We start from the raw sequence: 20,298 nt of genomic DNA, 5'->3' as shown, positions 1-20,298 counted from the left end.
TTTCACCTACAGAGAATTACCTTGCCCAACAGCACAACTCTCCCTGTGGAGTTGACAACCAGTGACTTATCACAGAGAGCGAATTAAGGCCCAGCTGACCAATGCTGGCACACGGTAGAACAACTCTGACAGGCCATATTTCCCCCACCTAGTTGGCAGCGGCTTACTGGGCCTGCATCTAATTCCAAGTCTTACTCTCCTTCCCTTCCACAGATATTAATAACTAATAAATACCTCCTATGCCAAAATTCTATCCCAGCAACTGCTTCTAGACACACTGACATATGGTTATTAAATGCATTTGTATTAATTTAGTACATTCAAATAAAACTGATATTTTAAGAATATACACCATCTTTATCTTGTGTTTTCCACACCTCCAATAGTTCCCACTTTGGTAAGTGTCACCAAGTATCACTAACTTGCTTTCTTCAAGGTCACATGGTCATTGTGGCAACTCAGAGAAAGATGATGAGACAAAAAACCAGTGCATGCATGAACACAAGTCAGTCACAACTTACTTGTACTGAGGAAGGCTTTGGAACAGTGGTTACCACAGTAGTTCCTATTTGTGCCAATTTTTTAACAGGTGCCACTGCCACTTTCTTAATTAACTGTGAACTAGAATTCTGGAAGAGGGAGAGAGGAGAGAGAATAGTCATCAGCATTAATAATTTTAAATCAATCAGTGCTGCAGAAAAACATTAAACATTAAAACACTTCACCATAGCAAACTTCTTTGTTATAACTGGCTTTACAACCTTATAGATTTTAAGCACATTCACCACTATGAACCTAACTAACTGATCAACTGGCCAACTGACACCCATTTCGTACTCCTAAAGTGGCAAGTGATTTAACAAATAAATATCACAGTATTTTAACATTAAAATCTTGAACTTTATTCTTTGGCTTCTAGACAAGATAAATGTATTCTTATTTATCATCTAATTATAAACAAAAATCTATATTCTCAACTCACAGCAGCTGATAAAGCAAAATAGAAAGGAAAGGAGCAGCTGTCACTGAACGATAACAGTAACAGAGAAAATAGTCAGGAACCTGGAACCAAATACTAGGAAAGCATAAAATGTGGGCTAGCAGGGGAAGTGGACAGAATTACCAAAGAATATTACCACAGGATACTATGCAATCCTTCCTTAGGATGAGCCTGACTTGTCAAGAAAATGTTATACTATAGTCAGCATTTATTTTACTGAGAAAGGTAACATTAAAATTTTTTACTGAATTTTTTTTGTTTATTGTATTTTTTCTTTTTCTTTCCTTTTTTTGTGTAAAAAAATTTTTTTTAACCTGACACACAAGATAAATTTTATCTGGAAAAATTATCATGTATGTACTAACACCACCAACTAATGAAATATTACAGATTTCTGAATTTCTTAAAAAATCAGTCCTGTAAGATATGTATAAAAATGAATACTATAAACTGTAGTGTTAATATTTTACCACAAACTAAAATTGAAACAGAATGATTATTTTCTTTCCATTCAGAGATACAAATAGCCCACTGAACATTCCCCTGATTATTCCCTTGATAAAATCTTTGAATATGAAGACTGAATCATTATTATTTTAGCAATTACCAAACGACAAAACTAAACACCTTAATTAACATGTTTAAAGAAAGTGGCTTAATCGGGGTGCTTAGGTGGCTCAGTGGGTTAAAGCCTCTGCCTTCGACTCAGCTCATGATCCCAGGGTTCTGGGATGGAGCCCAGCATTAGGCTCTCTGCTCAGCAGGGAGCCTGCCTCCACAGCACCCAACAACCCCCGCCTGCCTCTCTGCCTACTTGTGATCTCTGTCAAATAAATAAATAAAATCTTAAAAAAAAAGTGGCTTAATTCAAAAAGTTGAGCAGAATCTATTATTTTTGACAAATACATACACATTTATATGAAGAAAATAGCTGAAAAATTAAGGAGAATTTTTTTAAAACCTAAGAAATATTACCGGCATTGTACAGATTTTGACTGTATGAGTATTTGCTGGTACATTTGGCCTTGAAGTCACGTTAGTAGTTGTCTCTGCTCTTGTCACAGCTTGCTGAGGAGATACCAACATCAACTGGCCACTGTTACTTTTGATCAAAACTGTTCCTAGAGTTAAAAGAAAACAAAACAGGACTTCTAAGCTAATAAATGAAACAATCATATATATATATATATATTTTTTAAGATTTTATTTATTTATTCGACAGAGAGAGATCACAAGTAGGCAGAGAGGCAGGCAGAGAAAGAGAGGAGGAAGCAACTCCCTGCTGAGCAGAGAGCCCGATGCGGGACTCGATCCCAGGACCCTGAGATCATGACCTGAGCCGAAGGCAGTGGCTTAACCCACTGAGCCACCCAGGCGCCCGAAACAATCATATATTTTGTGCTCTGATCATTTCTTTCAATGCTGTAAAATGCTCTGAAAAAGTGATTAATACATACTGAATTCCATGTATACTAATCATTACGTTTTCACTCAATATGGAAAAAATGTTTTCACTCAAAGCTACTTAAAAGAAGCCAAACGCTTTTCCTTCATGACATCAAACTATAAAACAGTAAGATGGTATGGTAATAGAACCAGACTACACAAAGTAACCAATGGAATAAACTGGAGAATTCCAAAACAGACTCTTTCAGATATGTCATATCAATTTCTCCTAGAAGGCACTGCAGATTAGTGAGAAAAAGAACAACTATTCAATAAATAACACTGTGTCAATAAGTTATCTATATGAAAAAGGTTAAAAGTTTCAAACCACACACAAAACCCCAAGGGCATTAAGAATACAAAGGTAAGGGGGCGCCTGGGTGGCTCAGTGGGTTAAAGCCTCTGCCTTCGGCTCAGGTTATGATTCCAGGGTCCTGGGATCGAGCCCCGCATCGGGCTCTCTGCTCAGCGGGGAGCCTGCTTTCCCCCCTCTCTCTGCCTGCCTCTCTGCCTGCTTGTGATTTCTGTCTGTCAAAAAAATAAATAAAATCTTTAAAAAAAAAACAAAAAAAAAAAAAGAATACAAAGGTAGGGCGCCTGGGTGGCTCAGTGGGTTAAGCCGCTGCCTTCGGCTCAGGTCATGATCTCAGGGTCCTGGGATCGAGTCCCGCATCGGGCTCTCTGCTCAGCAGGGAGCCTGCTTCTCTCTCTCTCTCTCTCTCTGCCTGCCTCTCTGCCTACTTGTGATCTCTGTCAAATAAATAAATAAAATTAAAAAAAAAAAAAAACTTTTGTTTAGCAGAAGACACTATCAGGTTAAAAAAAAAAAAAACAGAAGACAAAATGGGAGAAAATTTTAGTTCACTTATGTTCAAAGGACAAATATCCAAAAGGCCAACAAAACACAGATGGCAATGACAAGGAAAAGTAAATTAAGACCACAGTGAGGTATCACTTTGTATCTACCTAGACAGACAAATTAATTAGTCCAATGACAATATGAAGTGTTAGATGTGCAGCAACAGGAACTCTACCATCTTGATGATGGTAATATAATTTTGGTACAATTGCTTTGTTCAACTTTACAAGACTGTGCCAAATTGATTCCCATTTGCACGCTCTTTAACCCAGTATTTCTAATCTAAAGAAATTCTTGTCCATGTCAGTAGGAGGTGCAAATAAGAATATCCATAGCTGAAGTTCCATTTCCAGAATGGAAGCATGAAGAGCTCAACAAACCTGCTCCCCAGCAAAGGAAACATAACTGGTGAAAATTATTTTTAAAAACAACCATTTAAAGTCTTTGGAAATTGCCTGAAGGCATATAGAAAATGACTACTGTTATTAAAGAGGATTTATTAAAACTAAGTAAGCACAGCCAGAGAGAGTGGCATCGGAACCATGACTTACTCCCTTTCCCTTCTCAGATCAGAGAGTGTGGCAAACAAAGAGCCTCTCCTCCAAGCTCCCAGTTGAGGGCTATGGTATCTCTCTGGGAGGAACAGGCCACCAGCATTTCTGATCTCCCCCACACTGAGATACATACAGCAGAGGACAAATTTGAGACAAGTGCATCCAAAGATTTCTAGGCTTCTTTTACTCATCTCCACTCATAAAGGGAAGGCGGTACCTCACAGATGGCACACTAAAAGTTTCTGGACCCCACTCTCCCTCACCTCAGTTTTTTTGTAGGATGGAGGTTCCATGTTGGAAGAAGTAAGCAGATAAAGACAAGAAGGTGGTAGCCCAGTACCCCACTCTTAAAGCAGGGATACTGCCCATAAAGAAGCATTCCACAGTCCTGATGCCTGCTCCAAATATCTCTGTAAGGAAGCTGACTGTTTATTTCAACACAGTGGGGAAGCTCAAAGGTAAGAGAACTCTCAAATACAACAAAACAATTAAAATAAGGATGGTAGCTTCATGACAGATACAAGCTAAGCCATAGGCCCAATGCTAGTTTATCAGAGAAAACCAGAAAAACAAGTAAGAAGGGCCCTCTTGATGTCAGAGCAAACCTCAAACAATAACCTCAAAAATTATACCTGTAAAGGAGCCTAAATTTAATTGGATCAGACTATGGAGCAAGTTGGGCCCTATGGCATTGCTGAAAGCAATAGGGTAATTGGATTGCAAAAGTACAGCCTAATACCTGGCTGTGATACCAAGAGAGACACACAACTTTGAACAGAGAAATCAGAGAAAGTCAAAAGAGAGCCCTGTTATTCCAGGGTGGTTGAGCTTATGCCCAAGGTTGTGCCCTCTGAGGAGCAACATCAAAGGGTACCCACTGTGGGGAAAAAAATACTTCACCAGAATAAAGTAGTCAGATATTTAAAAAAAAAAAAAAAAGCAAACAACAATAATACACTCATGGGAACATGGGGCAGTATCCAGAGTTGTTGCAATATATTAAAGTTTTTGAAGATTTTATCTATTCATTTTTGAAGGGGGACAGAAGGAGAAAGAGAAGCAGACTCCCCACTGAGCAGGGAGTCCAATGCCCCATCCCAGGACCCTGAGATCATGACCTGAGCCAAAGCAGACACTTAGCCAACTGAGCCACCCAGGTGCCCCAATATGTTAGTTTTGAATAACAAGTTACACAACATGCAAAGAGAAAGAAAAGTATGACACATAGGGAAAAGGGCAGGCAACAAAAACAACCTGAGAAGGACTGGCTGTCTGATCTAACAACAAAACTTCAAAGTAAACATTATAAATATGTTCAAAAGATTAAAGGAGACTATGCTTAAACAAGTGAAGGAAGGTATGATATCATCAAACAGAGAGTATTGCTAGAAAGATAGATATTATTGGGTGCCTGGATGGCTCAGTGGGTTAAGCCTCTTCGGCTCAGGTCGTGATCTCAGGGTCCTGTGATAGAGGCCTGCTGAGCAGGGAGCCTGCTCCCCCTCCCCCACGCCAGCTCTCTGCCTACCTCTCTGCCTACTTGTGATCTCTCTCTCTGTCAAATAAATAAATATATATTTTTTAAAAAGACAGCTATTATTAAAACCAAATAACTTCTACAGTTAAAAAATACAGTTAACAAAAAAATCCACTGGGGGATTCAACTGTGAAATCAAACAAGAAGAATATCAGTGAGCGTGAAGATATATCAACAGAGATTTTTAAATCCGAAGAATGGGGAGAAAAAAGAATGAAGACGGTTACCCAGGTGGCTGAGTGGGTTAAGCCTCTGCCTTCAGCTCAGGTCAAGATCTCAGGGTGCTGGGATCAAGCCCCACATCAGGCTCTCTGCTCAACAGGGAGCCTGCTTCCCCACCCCGCTCTACCTGCCTCTCTGCCTACTTGTGATCTCTATCAAATAAATAAATAAAATCTTTTTAAAAAAAAGAAAAGAAAAATGAACACAGCCTCAGAAAAATGTGTAGCACTGAAATGCACAGCAACACAGGCATAATGTGAGTACCAAATAGGGAGGAGAAGAGAAAGAGAAAGGGAAAGATAAAGAAACAAAAAAGTATTCAAAGAATTAATGGCTGACAACTCACCAAATTTGACAAAGAATAATCTAGATGTCCAAATAGCTCAACAAATTCTAACACATTTAAAGAGATCTACACCAAGACACTTCATAATAAAAATGTTTGACTAATAAAAGAAAATCTTGAGAACAACAAGCCAAAAATGACTTGCTATTTACAAGAGAACCCCAATAGGATTAACAGCTGACCTCTCATCAGAAACAATGGAGGCCAGGAAGCAGTGAAATGACATATTCCACTTGCTGAAAAGCAAAAAAAAAAAAAAAATCAACCAACAATCAGATACTCATTAAAAATATCTCTCAAAATTGAAGGCAAAGGAAGGACATTCCCAGATAAGGGCACCTGGGTGGCTCAGTCAGTTATGTGTCTGCCTTTGACCTGGTCATGATCCCAGGCTCCTGGGATCAAGCTCCACGTTGTTCTCTCTGCTCAGCAGGGAGCCTGCTTCTCCTCCTCCCTCTCACTCCCCCCTTTTCTTTCTCTGTCAAATAAATAAGTAAAATCTTAACAAAACAAAACAAAACAAGACATTCCCAGATAAAAACTGAGTGGACTGGTTAGCCAGCAGACACATCATATAAGAAATACTAAATAAAGTTGTCCAGCTCAAAAGAAGTGATCCTAGAAAGTAATTCAAATTCACATGAAAATGAGAAAGGGCACTGGTAAAGGTAATTATATAATTTGACAATATATATACCTATTCTGTTTTCTTCTCTTAATTTCTTTTAAAAAATTGTAGGGGCACCTGGGTGGCTCAGTCATTGGGCATCTGCCTTTGGCTAAGGTCATGATCCTGGGGTCCTGGGATCAAGCCCCACATGGGGCTCCCTGCTCAGTGGGAAGCCTGCTTCTCCCTTTCCCACTCCTCCTGCTCATTTTCCTTCTCTCACTGTCTCTCTCTCTCTGTCAGATGAATAAGTAAAATCTTTTAAAAAATTGTATAGAAAACCATGTATATAATTACAGATTTGGACCCATAACATCAAAATGTAATATATTTGTGAATAACAACAGAAAGGGGGGCGCCTGGGTGGCTCAATGGGTTAAGCCACTGCCTTCGGCTCAGGTCATGATCTCAAGGTCCTGGGATGGAGCCCCACATCAGGCTCTCTGCTCAGCAGGGAGCCTGCTTCCCCCTCTCTCTCTCTGCCTGCCTCTCCGTCTACTAGTGATTTCTCTCTGTCAAATAAATAAATAAAATCTTAAAAAAAAATAAAATAAAATAACAGCAGAAAGGAAGTAGGTGGGACTAAAGTTGTATCACACTAAGGAAATGACTCTGGTTGAAAGCAAATTAAGAAAACCAGAAATGGTAACTAAGAAAGTAATAAGACAAATGCTACAAATATGTCTTTGTGCTCCTTTCTTCTGTCAGTTTCTTTTAAAAACATGAAGTTATATAAGGTAATAATTATAACAAGGTATTGGGTTTCTAACAACCTAGATGCGATATTTAGAGCAATAAAAGCACAAAAATTAAAAAGTGGGAAGGGGGCGCCTGGGTGGCTCAGTCCTTAGGCATCTGCCTTCAGCTCAGGTGATGATCTTAGGGTCCTGGGATCAAGCCCAGCATCTGGGTCCCTGCTCAACGGGAAGCCTGCTTCTCTCTCTCTCTCTCCCATTTCCCCTGCTTGTATTCCCTCTCTCACAGTCTCTCTCTGTCAAATAATAAAACCTTAAAATAAATAAAAATAAATAAAAAGTGGGAGGAAAATAAGCTAAATAGATATGTTTCTATATTTCACTCAAATAAGTTATTACAAATTTATTAGAGATATATACACTATATTAGATATATTTTGTAACCTCTAGAACCACAAAATATATATATCAAAAAATGATAAAGAAAACAAAGCATCACTCTAGAAAATATTCACTTATTTTTTTTTAAAGATTTTATTTATTTATTTGACAGAGAGAAAACACTAGTAGACGGAGAGGCAGGCAGAGAGAGAGAGAGAGGGAAGCAGGCTCCCTGCTGAGCAGAGAGCCTGATGCGGGATTCGATCCCAGGACCCTGAGATCATGACCTGAGCCGAAGGCAGCGGCTTAACCCACTGAGCCACCCAGGCGCCTGAAAATATTCACTTAATACAAAGGAAAGCAGGAAAAAAGGAATAGAGGAACAAAAAGGAGAGGATATGTAGAAACAAAAATAAATGGCGGACCTAGTCCTAACTATATTAAGTAACATTACAAATTAATGGATTAAATAATCCAATAAAAGGCAAAAGTGCCAACCAGACCAAAAAAAGGTTAAGATCCAACTATATGCTACCTACAGAATACACACTTTAGACTCATATAAAACAAAGTTGAAAGTAAATGACGTATCATTGAACAGCAACCATAAGAAAGCTAGCATGTCTATACTAATATCAAACGAAATAATCAAAAGTGTTACTAGAGATAAATAGTTGGCATTTGAGGGGCGCCTGGGTGGCTCAGTGGGTTAAAGCCTCTGCCTTCGGCTCAGGTTATGATCCCAGGGTCCTGGGATCAAGCCCCGCATCGGGATCTCTGCTCAGCAGGGAGCCTGTTTCCTCCTCTCTCTCTGCCTGCCTCTCTGCCTACTTGTGATCTCTGTCAAATAAATAAATAAAATCTTTAAAAAAAAAAAGTTGGCATTTTATAATTGATAAAACATCCAATAGATCAGGAATATTAACAATTATAAACATATATGCAACAAAAAACAGCCCAAAATATACAAAGCAAAAGCTGACATAAAGGAAGGGAAAAACAGAAATTTAACGATAATAATTGAGATACTTAAATACCCCATTTCAACAAAGCATAGAGAACTACATAAAAGATTAACAAGGAAATCAAATACTTTAACAATACATAAACCAAACAAACCTAAAACACATCTATAGAACACTCCACCCAATAACAACATTCTCAAGTGCACATGGAACATTCTCAGGATAGACCACATGCTAGAACATAAAACAAGCCCCGGTAAATTTTAAAAGACTGAAATTATACAATGTATCGTCTCCAACTATACTGGAATGAAATTTGAAATCAACAACAAAAAGAAATTAGGGGAACTCACTAATACTTAGAAATTAGTTACTCCTAAGTAGTCATTTGTCAGTGAAGAAATCACAAGGGAAATTGGAAAATACCTTGAAATGAGTGAAAATGAAGACATAATAAACAAAAATTTAGGAAATGCAGATAAAGCAGAGCTTAGAGGGACATTTACAGTTACAAATGGCAGAATTTAAAATGGGGAGTGCCTGGATGGCTCTGTAAGTTAAGCATCCCAACACTTGATTTGGCTTAGTCATGATCTCAGAGTCACAAGATCAATCAAGCCCTGCATTACTGGGCTCTGTGCTGGGCATGGATCCCGCTTAAGATTCTCTCTCTCTCCCACTTCCTATGCCCTTCCCCCAACACTGCTCCCTCCCTCTCTTAAAAAGGAACATTCAAGGGGCACCTAGGTAGCTCAGTCAGTTAAGCATCTTACTCTTGATCTTAGCTCAAGTCTTGATCTCAGTGTCATGAGTTTAAGCTCCACTAGGTGTGGAGCCTACTGTTTAAAAAAAAAAAAGGAAGATTCAAATCAATAACTTAAACTTCCATCTTAAGATACTGGAGGAAAAGAGCAAAATAAAAACTAAAGGAAGCAGATGAAAAATTAATAAAGATTAGAGCAGAGGTAAATAGACAGTATAAAAAACAATTGAGAAAAATAAAAATAAAAACTGGTTCTGGGAAAAGACCCACAAAACTTAAAAACCTTTTCCAGACTGACTAAGAAAAAAGAATGCTCAATTTACTAAAACCAGGAATGAAAAAAGGGACATTACTAGGATAATAGGAGAATAATACTATGAATAATTATAAACCAATAAATTAAATGACTTATATGAAATGGACAAATTCCTAAAAACAAAAACTACTATAACTGACTCAAGAAAATAGGCAGTCTCGGCATGCCTGTGTGGCTCAGTCGGTTAAGCATCTGCCTCGGCTCAAGTCATGATCCCAGAGTTCTGGGATGGAGCCCCGCATCAAGCTCCCTGCTAACCAGGGAGCCTGCTTCTCCTACTCCCTCTGTATCACCACTTGTGCTCTCTTGTTCTCTAATAAATAAAATTTAAAAAAAAAAAAAAAAAAGGAAAAGAAAATGGGCAACCTGAAGAGGTCTCTAACAAATGATTTGAATTACTTATCAAAAAAGTATCTGCAAGGGCGCCTGGGTGGCTCAGTGGGTTAAGCCGCTGCCTTCGGCTCAGGTCATGATCTCAGAGTCGTGGGATCAAGTCCCGCATCGGGCTCTCTGCTCAGCAGAGAGCCTGCTTCCCTCTCTCTCTCTCTCTGCCTGCCTCTCCATCTACTTGTGATTTCTCTCTGTCAAATAAATAAATAAAATCTTTAAAAAAATAAAAATAAAAAGTATCTGCAAGATAAGCCCAGGTCCAGATGGCTTCACTGGTGAATTCTACCAAACATCCAAAGAAAAATTAATACTAATCATTCATAAACTCTTCCAAAATAGAAGAGAACATGTATCAACTCATTTTGTAAGATCAGTAGTAACCTGATACCAAAACCACATAAGACATCACAAAAAAACTAGAGACCAATAGGCCTTATAACTATAGGTGCAGAAAGTCCCAACAAAGTACTAGCAAAGTGAATACAGCAGCACAAAAAAAGTGTTATACTTCATCAAGAAATATTTATCTCAGTGTGGAAGGCTGGTCTAACACACAAACATTACTGTAAAACAGCGTATCAATATAGGACAAAAGCTCTATATCATCTCAACAGATGCAGAAAAGGCATTTGACAAAATCTAACACCTCTTTTCTTCATGATGAAAACACTCAACAAAACAGGAATAAAAGCAAACTTCCTCAACCTGGTAAAAGAGATTTGAAAAAACCTCACACTTAACACTGCATGTAATGATGAAAGACTAAATGCTTTCCCCTTAAGATGAGGAGTAAGACAAGATACCTGTGATGAGAAATGAGAGAAGAATGCTTGCAATCACTACTTCCATTCAACATTGTTCTGAGAGTTCTAACCAGGGCAATTCAGCAAGAAAATGAAATAAAAGGCATTCAAAGAGAGAAGCTAAACTACCTATTCACATATTATACGATCTTCTATGTTGAAATCCTAACCCATGAAAAAACTATTAAAACTAGTAAGTTCAGTTAGGTGGCAAGATACAGAATCAATGTAAAAAATCTGCTGTATTTTTATACATTTGCAATGAATGATTACACGAAACAAAGAAAACAATTTCATTTACAATAGCGCCAAAAAAATAATATACTGATAAATTTAACAAAATAAGTACAATACCAATACTCTGGAAACTACAAAATGCTGTTGAAAGAAATTAAAGATCTAAATAAATGTTAAGACACCCCATATTAGTGGATCAAGAGACTTCCTACCTTCCATGACCATTAACAGGATTAAATGATACAATACTTCCAAGCAGGCTTTTGAATTTTAAAGTTACCAATAGTAGTAATAACTCTTATTAATACCAAAAGGTCCACAATCCAACCTTTTCTTCAACGAAATACTCAAAACTTCAGTAGGAAGTACTACTAGAATAGTTGAAGACAATACTGAGAATAAAATAACAAAAGCTCATCTAGTCAATGCTCTTTTAACTGAAGTGTTTATCTATCCCCAAGGCCCAGCTCTAAAGAGCAACTTAGTGAAAAGCACTCATAAACATATAAAGGAAACTGAAACTGAAAACCAGCTACCACATCTCTCTAAATCAAATCCTGATAAACTGACTCATTTTCCAATCATAAAAGAATAATCAGTTTGCCTACTTATCCTACAGACATGTTGAAAGAAAGCAATCATACATTAGGTTACAGAGCACCTTTCCTCTAAAAATATTAAGATGTTAAAGTGTAAAGTGGTCCAGTGCTCTCTCTCTACTTGGTACATAATTTAACATATTACTCTACTCATCTGCCCAGTGAACTGCTACGTCTTTCTTATTTTGTCTTGGCCACAAGTTGATCTGGATGGTGGTTCTGATTTGTCCAACTTCCTAGCATTGGTAAATACTGACCCTGAAAGGATCACACAAATCTAAGAGCCAAAAAACTTTCAGAATTCACCTATTATAATTGAATACCTACACGTAATTGCCTAAATGGTACCCTTCTAGTCTCTACTGAAGTCTAGGGTTAAGTCGGTGGAGATGTACAAATTTCACCCCCTCCCAAGTAGAGTAGAAATACAAAGTTATTACTTAATACAGAACCAAAAAATTATTCTTCCCATAATATTCACAGATAGGTCCCTTGTGCAAGCACACAAAATAAGCCTACTTTCATCTCCACAGGCAGTCCTTTAAATACTTAAAGGCAGACAAACATACTCAAAGTTGTTTTCTTGATCAGGCACCAAGGCCCCAATTCCTTTAATTTTTTATATCATAGTTCCCCTTACTGAGCTTAAAGTCACTTAAATTTCTTTTTCTCTCATTCTAATAATTCTTTGAGTGAATAAAAGAAAAACTTAAGGGGCGCCTGGGTGACTCAGTTGATTAAGTGTCTGCAGTCTGTACTTCGATCATGATCCCAGAATCCTGGGATGGAGCCCCAAGTTGGGCTCTCTGCTCAGCAAGGAGCCTGCTTCTTCCTCTCTGTCTGCCTGCTGCTCCCTCTGCTTTTGCTCTCTCTTGCTATCTCCCTTTCCCTGTCAAATAAATAAATAAAATCCTTATTTTTTTTAAAAAAGAAAAACTTAAAATCAATCAGAAAGTTTTTATCCCAGATTCTACTATCCCTTATGACACATCTTCTCTACTCCCCATTTACACAGTGGATTTTGTCAAAACAGAACTTCCATTAACTTTATTAAATTTCATCTTTTAAAAGTAGGATCACATGTTTTCAGGTGATTTTTACCTCCTTTTTAACTTGCCAAATTTGTTTTTACATATGTATGCCTCAGTTTACGAAAATAATGTTGTTGGAGAAAAATTAAACTAAGGAAATTCTCAAAATCTCTTTAATTTCCAGGAGAGGTACTGTGTCTACCTTATTTTCCACTGTATCCATGGAACTGAACATAGAACCTCGTATACAGTTAGCACTGAAATGTATGTGTAGTTTAAAAAATATATAACTTTAAAACACTCATATTTCCTTGATCCAGAAATTCCAAAATTCTTGGAATTTGTTATCTGTCCCAAGAAAATAATCAAGACACACACCACAATCTAAATACAAAAACATCTGTTTACTTTTATTTACAAGTAATTTTTTAAACAAAAAGGCATAAGCAATCTAAATGAACAAATAGAGAAAATATTAAATAATGGATTATGCACCCCTTAAAATTAAGCTTTTGAGGTTAGAACACACAAAACTGTCACTGTATAATGGCAAGTGAAAAACAAGGATACAGAAATTAAATAATAGAATCTCAGTTATGTAAAAATAAATAAATAAATAAATAAATAAATAAAGGAAGCATCCATACATTTCCCCCCCCCCAAAGAAACTAAACTTTGGGGTAGTGAAATGTTCTCCTTATCTTGGAGTGGTGGCTATACCTTTGTCAGTTTTCAAAACTTACTGTAAATGGTTTTTTTTTTTTTAAATAAGCACACTAGTAAAAAATTATAGCTCCATAAAGTTTATATAAAAAAGGAAACTAAAAGATACACTCCAAATATTTGGGGCAATTTTTCTGTACTTTCCAAATTTTGTGTAACAGACATAAAAAAGTGGAGGCATATAGACATTGAGGTTATTTCAAAATCCATCCTTTTAAATTATAATAAAATCTTTTAAAAAATAAATTATAGTGAATTTGGTGGATGCCAATACACATTAGATAAATAGCAACCAGAGTACCTACAGCTAGCCAATGTTATACAGGTACCTTAAATATTCAGACATGCCTGCTACGCAACTCTGTATTCCACAAATGGTATTCTTTAGAGTTCTATGACATGCAGACTTATATTCTTAGTTAACCCATATGCTATTTCTATGAAGAAGGTATGATCCCATTTTAGACATAATAAAACTGACATTGAGGATGAGTTTAATAAACTTGACCCAAATCACAAACTTATTAAGTGGTAGAGCTGGGATTCATAGCCAGGTCTGTTGGCCAATATTCTGCTCTTTATTGCTATACTTCACTGCTTTCCACAAAAGGCTAAACCACCAAGTCCCTTTGATTAGCACACCTACCTAGTCCCAACTCTGAACTACACCTGTCCTGAACTAAACCTTCCCAGCTCCTGTATATTGCATACTTACTTTACTTCACAAACTAACAAGAGCCTCTCAGGCATAATTATTCAGTAAGTAACAAATCTGTATAACATTATCATCCACCCACATTTCTCTACATTTGAAGTCTATCTCTCTCCACTCATTATAGGACTCCTCTTACTGTTAATGAATGTCAAGTCTGGAAAATTACGTATTAGATTCTACAGATAGCTTTTTATCTTTTTAATCTTTTTTTAAAAGAGATTTCATTTATATATTTGACAGAGAGAGATAGCACAAGCAGGCAGAGGAAGAGGGAGAAGGAGGCTCCACACTAAGCAGAAAGGACCCTGGGATCATGACCCAACTGAGCCACCCATGCAACCCCACAGGTAGCTTATTAAAATCAAGTATGAACATCATTGATTATGCATTTAAATGATCATTTGGGGACAGAATTTGGTAATCCTCTGAAAAGATTATCTTTTGAAACAGTAATTCCACTTCCAGCAATTCATCCTATAGAAAATACATTTATAAAACTGCACAAAAATACACAAAGATGTTTATTATAGCATCGTAACAGAAAGTAGTGCAAACAGTATCAATGCAAAGAACAGCAAGGTGGTCAAAACATGATGGTACACTGATACAGTGGACTACTAAGCGACTTAAAAAATGAGGAAGGGGTGCCTCGGTGGCTCAGTGGGTTAAGCCTCTGCCTTCAGCTCAGGTCATGGTCTCAGGGTCCTGGGATGGAGCCCCACGTCGGGCTCTCTGCTCAGCGGGGAGCCTGCTTCCCCCTTTCTCTCCACCTGCCTCTCTGCCTACTTGTACTCTCTCTCTGTGTCAAATAAATAAATAAAATCTTTTTTAAAAAATGAGGAAAATTTATAGGTACTAACATGAAAAGGACAATATTGTTAATAGCAATAAATCTGGTGAAGGGGGTATATTATATTTCAGTAATGCTTTTTTTCTTTTACATGAACATATGCCACTTTTGTAAGCAGAATGAGCGAAGAAATTAAAAATAAAATGCACTGATATGTGTAAAGGCCCTTGGAATCCCTTGGGGGCTGCAGCCCTACTATCCTCTTCTTTCTCCACATACACTAATGTGTGCATTCAATTACTCAGGTGCCCTCTCTGAGCAAGGAACTTAATAAACCCTGGGTAATAAAGTTAGCAACAGAGTCCCTATCTTCACACAATATCCTTTTGATAAAGCCAGGGTGAAAACAAGAACTGCTAACTTATCCAGGAACTGGCTCAGGAATTTGAGAAAGATCCAAAATCCTATGCCATGCCTCAGCATGAAAAGAGTTGACAAAAAAGACCTGAACCATTTTACAAGTAACTTTCACAGACTTCTGTACAGTACGACCATCAGAAGCTACCAGTTTATGATTTAGCAGAAGCAACCAAACCTTGATCATCTTTCTCAAACAAGTGATAGAAGAGACACAGAATACCACAAACAGAAAGAACCGCAGTCTTGCACCAAATCCCACATGTTCATAAAAGAGAAGATTGAGAAGATGAAAGAGATTACCGAAAACATTCGACAGAGTAATTTTCAGAGCTTTGCTATAGCTTCTTTCATTTCTTCACAATGACGCCCCCTTTTTATTTCCAGTCCCTGCTCCCTAGAAAAAACTTGTGCTGCGTATCTATATTTTTGAAAACCACTTTTTTTCATTGAGGAAATTCTGAAGTAAGAAGAAATCAAATACTTAAAGTATTCATTATCTTGAAAAAGCAAAGCTGACTTCTATGTGATTTAAGCATCCCTAAGTAATCAGTTACTAATCCTCAGGATATAAAATAAACAGTACAAGACTTATAATTTTTTTAAAGTTACTTTAATCAGTGTTTCCATTTTATTCTTCAACTACTCGTTACCTTATTGTCCATCAATGAAAGCACAAAAGTTAGTATGGTCATCTGCCATATGTCAATTGAGATATTCCCAAAAGCTGCTCTTCAAAGCACCTCCTCACCTCCTCTGTAACAATTCCTAAAGGCAATTTATCTCCTTGCTCCTGTAAATTTTTCCATGGTCAATTATCTAAAATGTTTTAGTGTAGTGCACACCTAGAATGTGGTCCTGGTTTGCAGCTGTATAACTCTGGCAAGTTTCAGTTTTGGTTTCTTTGCATACAAAAGATTAGGTTCTAAAATTCTCTGTCACCATTTAGCCCCGGTACCACACACACACCAAGTGGTAAGCACAGCATTGTATAAAGAATATACAAACCTGGATTCAAATTACCTCTGACACCTATGAGGTGTCTAGCATTGGGCAAGTTATTTGCCCTTAGAGACCTTTCTCATTTTGTTACCTATTATGACCAACAAAATATATAAATAATATATAAAAAGTGTATACCACAGTATGCCTTCGATTAGTGATCAGTTCTCACTTACCAAGTTTTTACTCTTTTGTTTTTAAAGATTTTATTTAATTATTTGATACAGAGATCACAACGAGGCAGAGAGAGAGGAAGGGAAGCAGGCAGAGAGCCCAATGCGGGGATTGGTCCCAGGACCCTGAGCTGAAGGCAGAGGTTTTAACCCACTGAGCCACCCAGGCGCCCCCCTCAAGTTTTTACTCTTGATAATTTTTCTATTTTAATACTTTTTAAATTGTTTCTAAACAATCTTCAGTGACTAGACAGGAATTTAATTTTTACCAAATTAGGAGATGATTTCATTCAAACACATTCATAACTACTTTATAGTAGGTTGACAATTCAGAACTGTCAGAAAATGTATCCAGTGGCATATACATCACAGCCTCAAGTGTGTGTACATCCTGTACCATAAAAAACTGAATTTCATCAAAAGTAAAAAACATAATCTTTCTACAATTTTCATGATCAATCAGAACATTAGCTACAAAAAAGCCCCTATCATTTTGCTGGGGGATACTAAAATCTTGAATCCAATGTTTCACTTCTTTACCATCTTTGCGGGTCTGAGTTCCAATTACTGCTAAGCAAAATAAATAGGAGACGATATAATCAGGAGTATAGAGTTCACTCCAAAGAATGTGATTTGTGCCTTTTTTCCCCACTGGAATTCCAAGACACTTTCAGCTGAGTTAAGAAAGGAGGTAGAACACTCAAATTTTACAAATTCTGAGTAATCACAAAGCAAAATCTTTGCATAAACCATGAAAAACAGCCCAAACATGTAAACCCCCAGATAAAAAGTAGTCACAGACTCATCAACTGTAGCATCACAACCCCGCTTCCAATGTAACCCCATGTCTCTGATCTATCAACTTTGGCACCGCTCCCTTAAGACAGGTATTCTTCTAACTGAAAATTACAATCATCACACATCTCAAGACTGTGCAGAAAGCAGCATTATTCATTTCTGGTACTAGAAAAGCAGTGAAATTATTTTAGCTTGCTTAAATTAAAAATCTTCCTTCAGTCTTAACACACAAGAACTTCTTAAACTTTTTTGAAAAATATGGCTATCTAAGCGTGTGGTTATATAAATTGGTCTCTTCTCCACGTAAAAATAAAAACTTTAGCTATATTCTACCTTCTCGCACCTACGAGCTAGTGCCTCAAAGGCCCTCCTGAATATACTGCTCCAGCGTTTACTGTGTCACTTGGGTGAAGAAATTCTTTCCTTAAATATGGAAAGAACTATGCAGTAATGATTCAAAGAGGCTATATGAATTGTAAAGCCAAACCACTGCCCTGCAAAGTCGATTATGAAAGGTTCTCTTAGCTGAGTTTTTTTTTTTTTTTTTCTTGTTTTGTTTTGTTTTGGAGCTACCAGCAAGAAAGCACAATCCAGAGCTGCGACGTTTCCCGTGTCGCCGCTGGCTGGACGGATAGGTAAGCTGGAAAAGGTGATCGACATACCTGGAGGAAGCTGCAAATTAGCAGGCAACTGGATTGTTGTGGTGTTGGGGGCTTTCACAGCGACTATCTGAGGAGCAGGCAGCGGGGGGCCGCTGCTGAGTTTAGGAAGAGCACTGACAGGAGCCACTTTGGTCACCAGGGTACCCACGGGGGACCGCAGGGGCTGGGACACCGTGGACTCAACGCAGACACTGGCAGGAGCCTTAGTCACGGCGCCCAAGGCCACTGGGGTGCTCTCCACCCGGACAGGCAGAGTCCCAGAAGGGGCCATCGTCACGGTCCCGGAGGCGCTCACACCGGCTGGAGGAGCGGCGCCGGCCGGTTCCGTGAGGCCCGCGGGCATCCCCAGGTGGATCAGCGGCAGCTGCGACGCTGCCGTTCCGGGAACAGAGGCTAGGGTAGGCTTGACAAGCGGCAGCCGACTCCAGCGCAGTTCCGGCTCCACAGCATCGCTAGGGAGAGGCGCAGGGGCCGCGACACAGAAGTCGGTGACGGGCGCCGGCTGGACACCGAGACCCGCGCGTCCCGCACCTCACTCTGGTCCGTGCGGCCCCGGCCGCAGCGACACCTGCTCGGCCGCTCGCCGCTTCCTCAGCAGCGCTCACACGTGCGCCGGCTCAGCCCGGCGCCTCAGCATCGGGTCCCGCAGCAGCAGAGCCCGGAGGGCGTCACTTCGGCTCCCACCATCCAGCAAAGCTCTGCGCCCCAGTTCCCCCGCCAGAAACTTCAAAACTACAAACCCGAGCGCCCCAAAGCCCCCTACACACACTCGGCATGGCCCCACCGCGCGGCCACGCCAGCCATGTTTATATAGCCACGCGGAGACCTCGCGCACGCGCACAGGCCGCCGCCGCCACCCCGGGCTTCCCCCGGAATCCGGCCCTGTGATTGGCCACAGACTGGAATCGCGCTCGTGACGTCACTAGGGACGGCTCCAGAGGGCGTTAGACTCTTCCCCGGCATCAGGAGGAAGGAGGGTCAAGTTGCCAAAAACCTACCATGTGGGAGGGGCAGACTGCACTTGGAAAACTGCGACATTCGGGTTCCTCTCCTTGTGTCCCCAATGGTATGTTCCTTTAAAATCCAGGAGTGTGATTGCTACACGCTTTTACTTTGAGGAAAAAATGGGGACTGGCTTCAGAGAACGGTAACTCAGACAAAACCACGCTTCCTCTGTTTTTCTGCGAGCTTTGCCTTAAAGCGTCGCAAAATGAGCGTTAAAATTGACACTGAAAAAAAATTGTCAGTTTTTCTTTTAAATGTTTAAGAATGGCGTATATTTTTATAGTCGGCAAAATATGTCTGTTTTCCTATGACTTTAGAGTAGAGCTGCCCCAAGGGAATATCGTTTTCTTCCTTTGGGCGACTATAGGTATCTCTTATCACCTCCAATCGTAAATTGTTTACGTTCTGTCTCCTTGAAAACTGGGACAGTGTCTTTTGATTCCTGCCTCTTCAGGTTCTAGCAATTAGATTTCAACTGCAATCCTAAATATTACTTGAAAAAGTGGAAAGTGTTTGTTAAGTGAATCAGTAATAAGCGGAAAAACTTGCTCCTTAGGGATCTAGTTAGAGAGGATGCCTAGATTTCAGGCTTTTGTCGGAAGATTATGTTTATAGGAACCGACACTATAACTTAAGGAGATTTTGCAAGTAGGCAAGCAAGGCGATCTTTACAGCTGCTGGTTTTCTCCCTTCCTGTAAAAGCCAGTGGAGAGAATCTTCACAGCCCTCACACTTCACTACATTTGCTGTCTTTCCCATCTCAACCAGTCCAAATCAGCCCATCTCTGATTCCAGTCATTTACAACCCTCCCCATTCATGAAGGCTCACTGATCACGTGGCCTCTAGAAAATACCGTGGAGTTGGGGAAAGGATAAATTTATTAAGGGCCCTTTGTGTGCTGGTCACTAAGAGGAACATTTTCTTGTTTTATTTTGTTTTTAACAGCAATTTCATTGTATTGACTTAAAAACTGCGGTTAAAAGAGTAATTTTCCAAGGAACTGGGATCCAAAACAGTCTGTATGAAACCAAAGTGCATCTCTTTCCATATCTCCACAAATGCCTAATTCATCATATATCCCATATGTCCCTGGCAAAATGCCTTGCACATAAAAGGTGTCTAATAAATATTTGCTAAATGAATTAAATAGATCCATGCAACATTTTCAGTGAAGCTATACGGTCTAGAGGCTTCGAATCTT

The 20,298-nt window shown here is 39.0% G+C and overlaps 1 protein-coding gene across 4 annotated transcripts in view; it reads right to left on the bottom strand.

Annotated features, from left to right (window-relative positions):
* TAF4B (TATA-box binding protein associated factor 4b) overlaps positions 1–18,915 on the bottom strand; it is a 151,039-nt gene extending 132,124 nt beyond the window's left edge. For all 4 annotated transcript variants that reach the window (XM_059410038.1, XM_059410037.1, XM_059410039.1 and 1 more), the window contains exons 1-3: positions 18,092–18,915; positions 1,976–2,121; positions 522–629 (exon numbers count right to left, since the gene is read on the bottom strand). In XM_059410038.1, the coding sequence (XP_059266021.1) occupies positions 522–629; positions 1,976–2,121; positions 18,092–18,434 (597 nt within the window). In that variant the 5' untranslated portion in view covers positions 18,435–18,915. The remainder of the gene's footprint in view (positions 1–521; positions 630–1,975; positions 2,122–18,091) is intronic.
* Positions 18,916–20,298: the final 1,383 nt, after the last annotated feature.

The sequence above is a fragment of the Mustela nigripes genome, chromosome 8 (genome assembly GCF_022355385.1).
Source record: "Mustela nigripes isolate SB6536 chromosome 8, MUSNIG.SB6536, whole genome shotgun sequence".
Classification (NCBI taxonomy): Eukaryota; Metazoa; Chordata; class Mammalia; order Carnivora; family Mustelidae; genus Mustela; species Mustela nigripes.
This window is presented reverse-complemented; position numbering and strand designations above follow the sequence as displayed.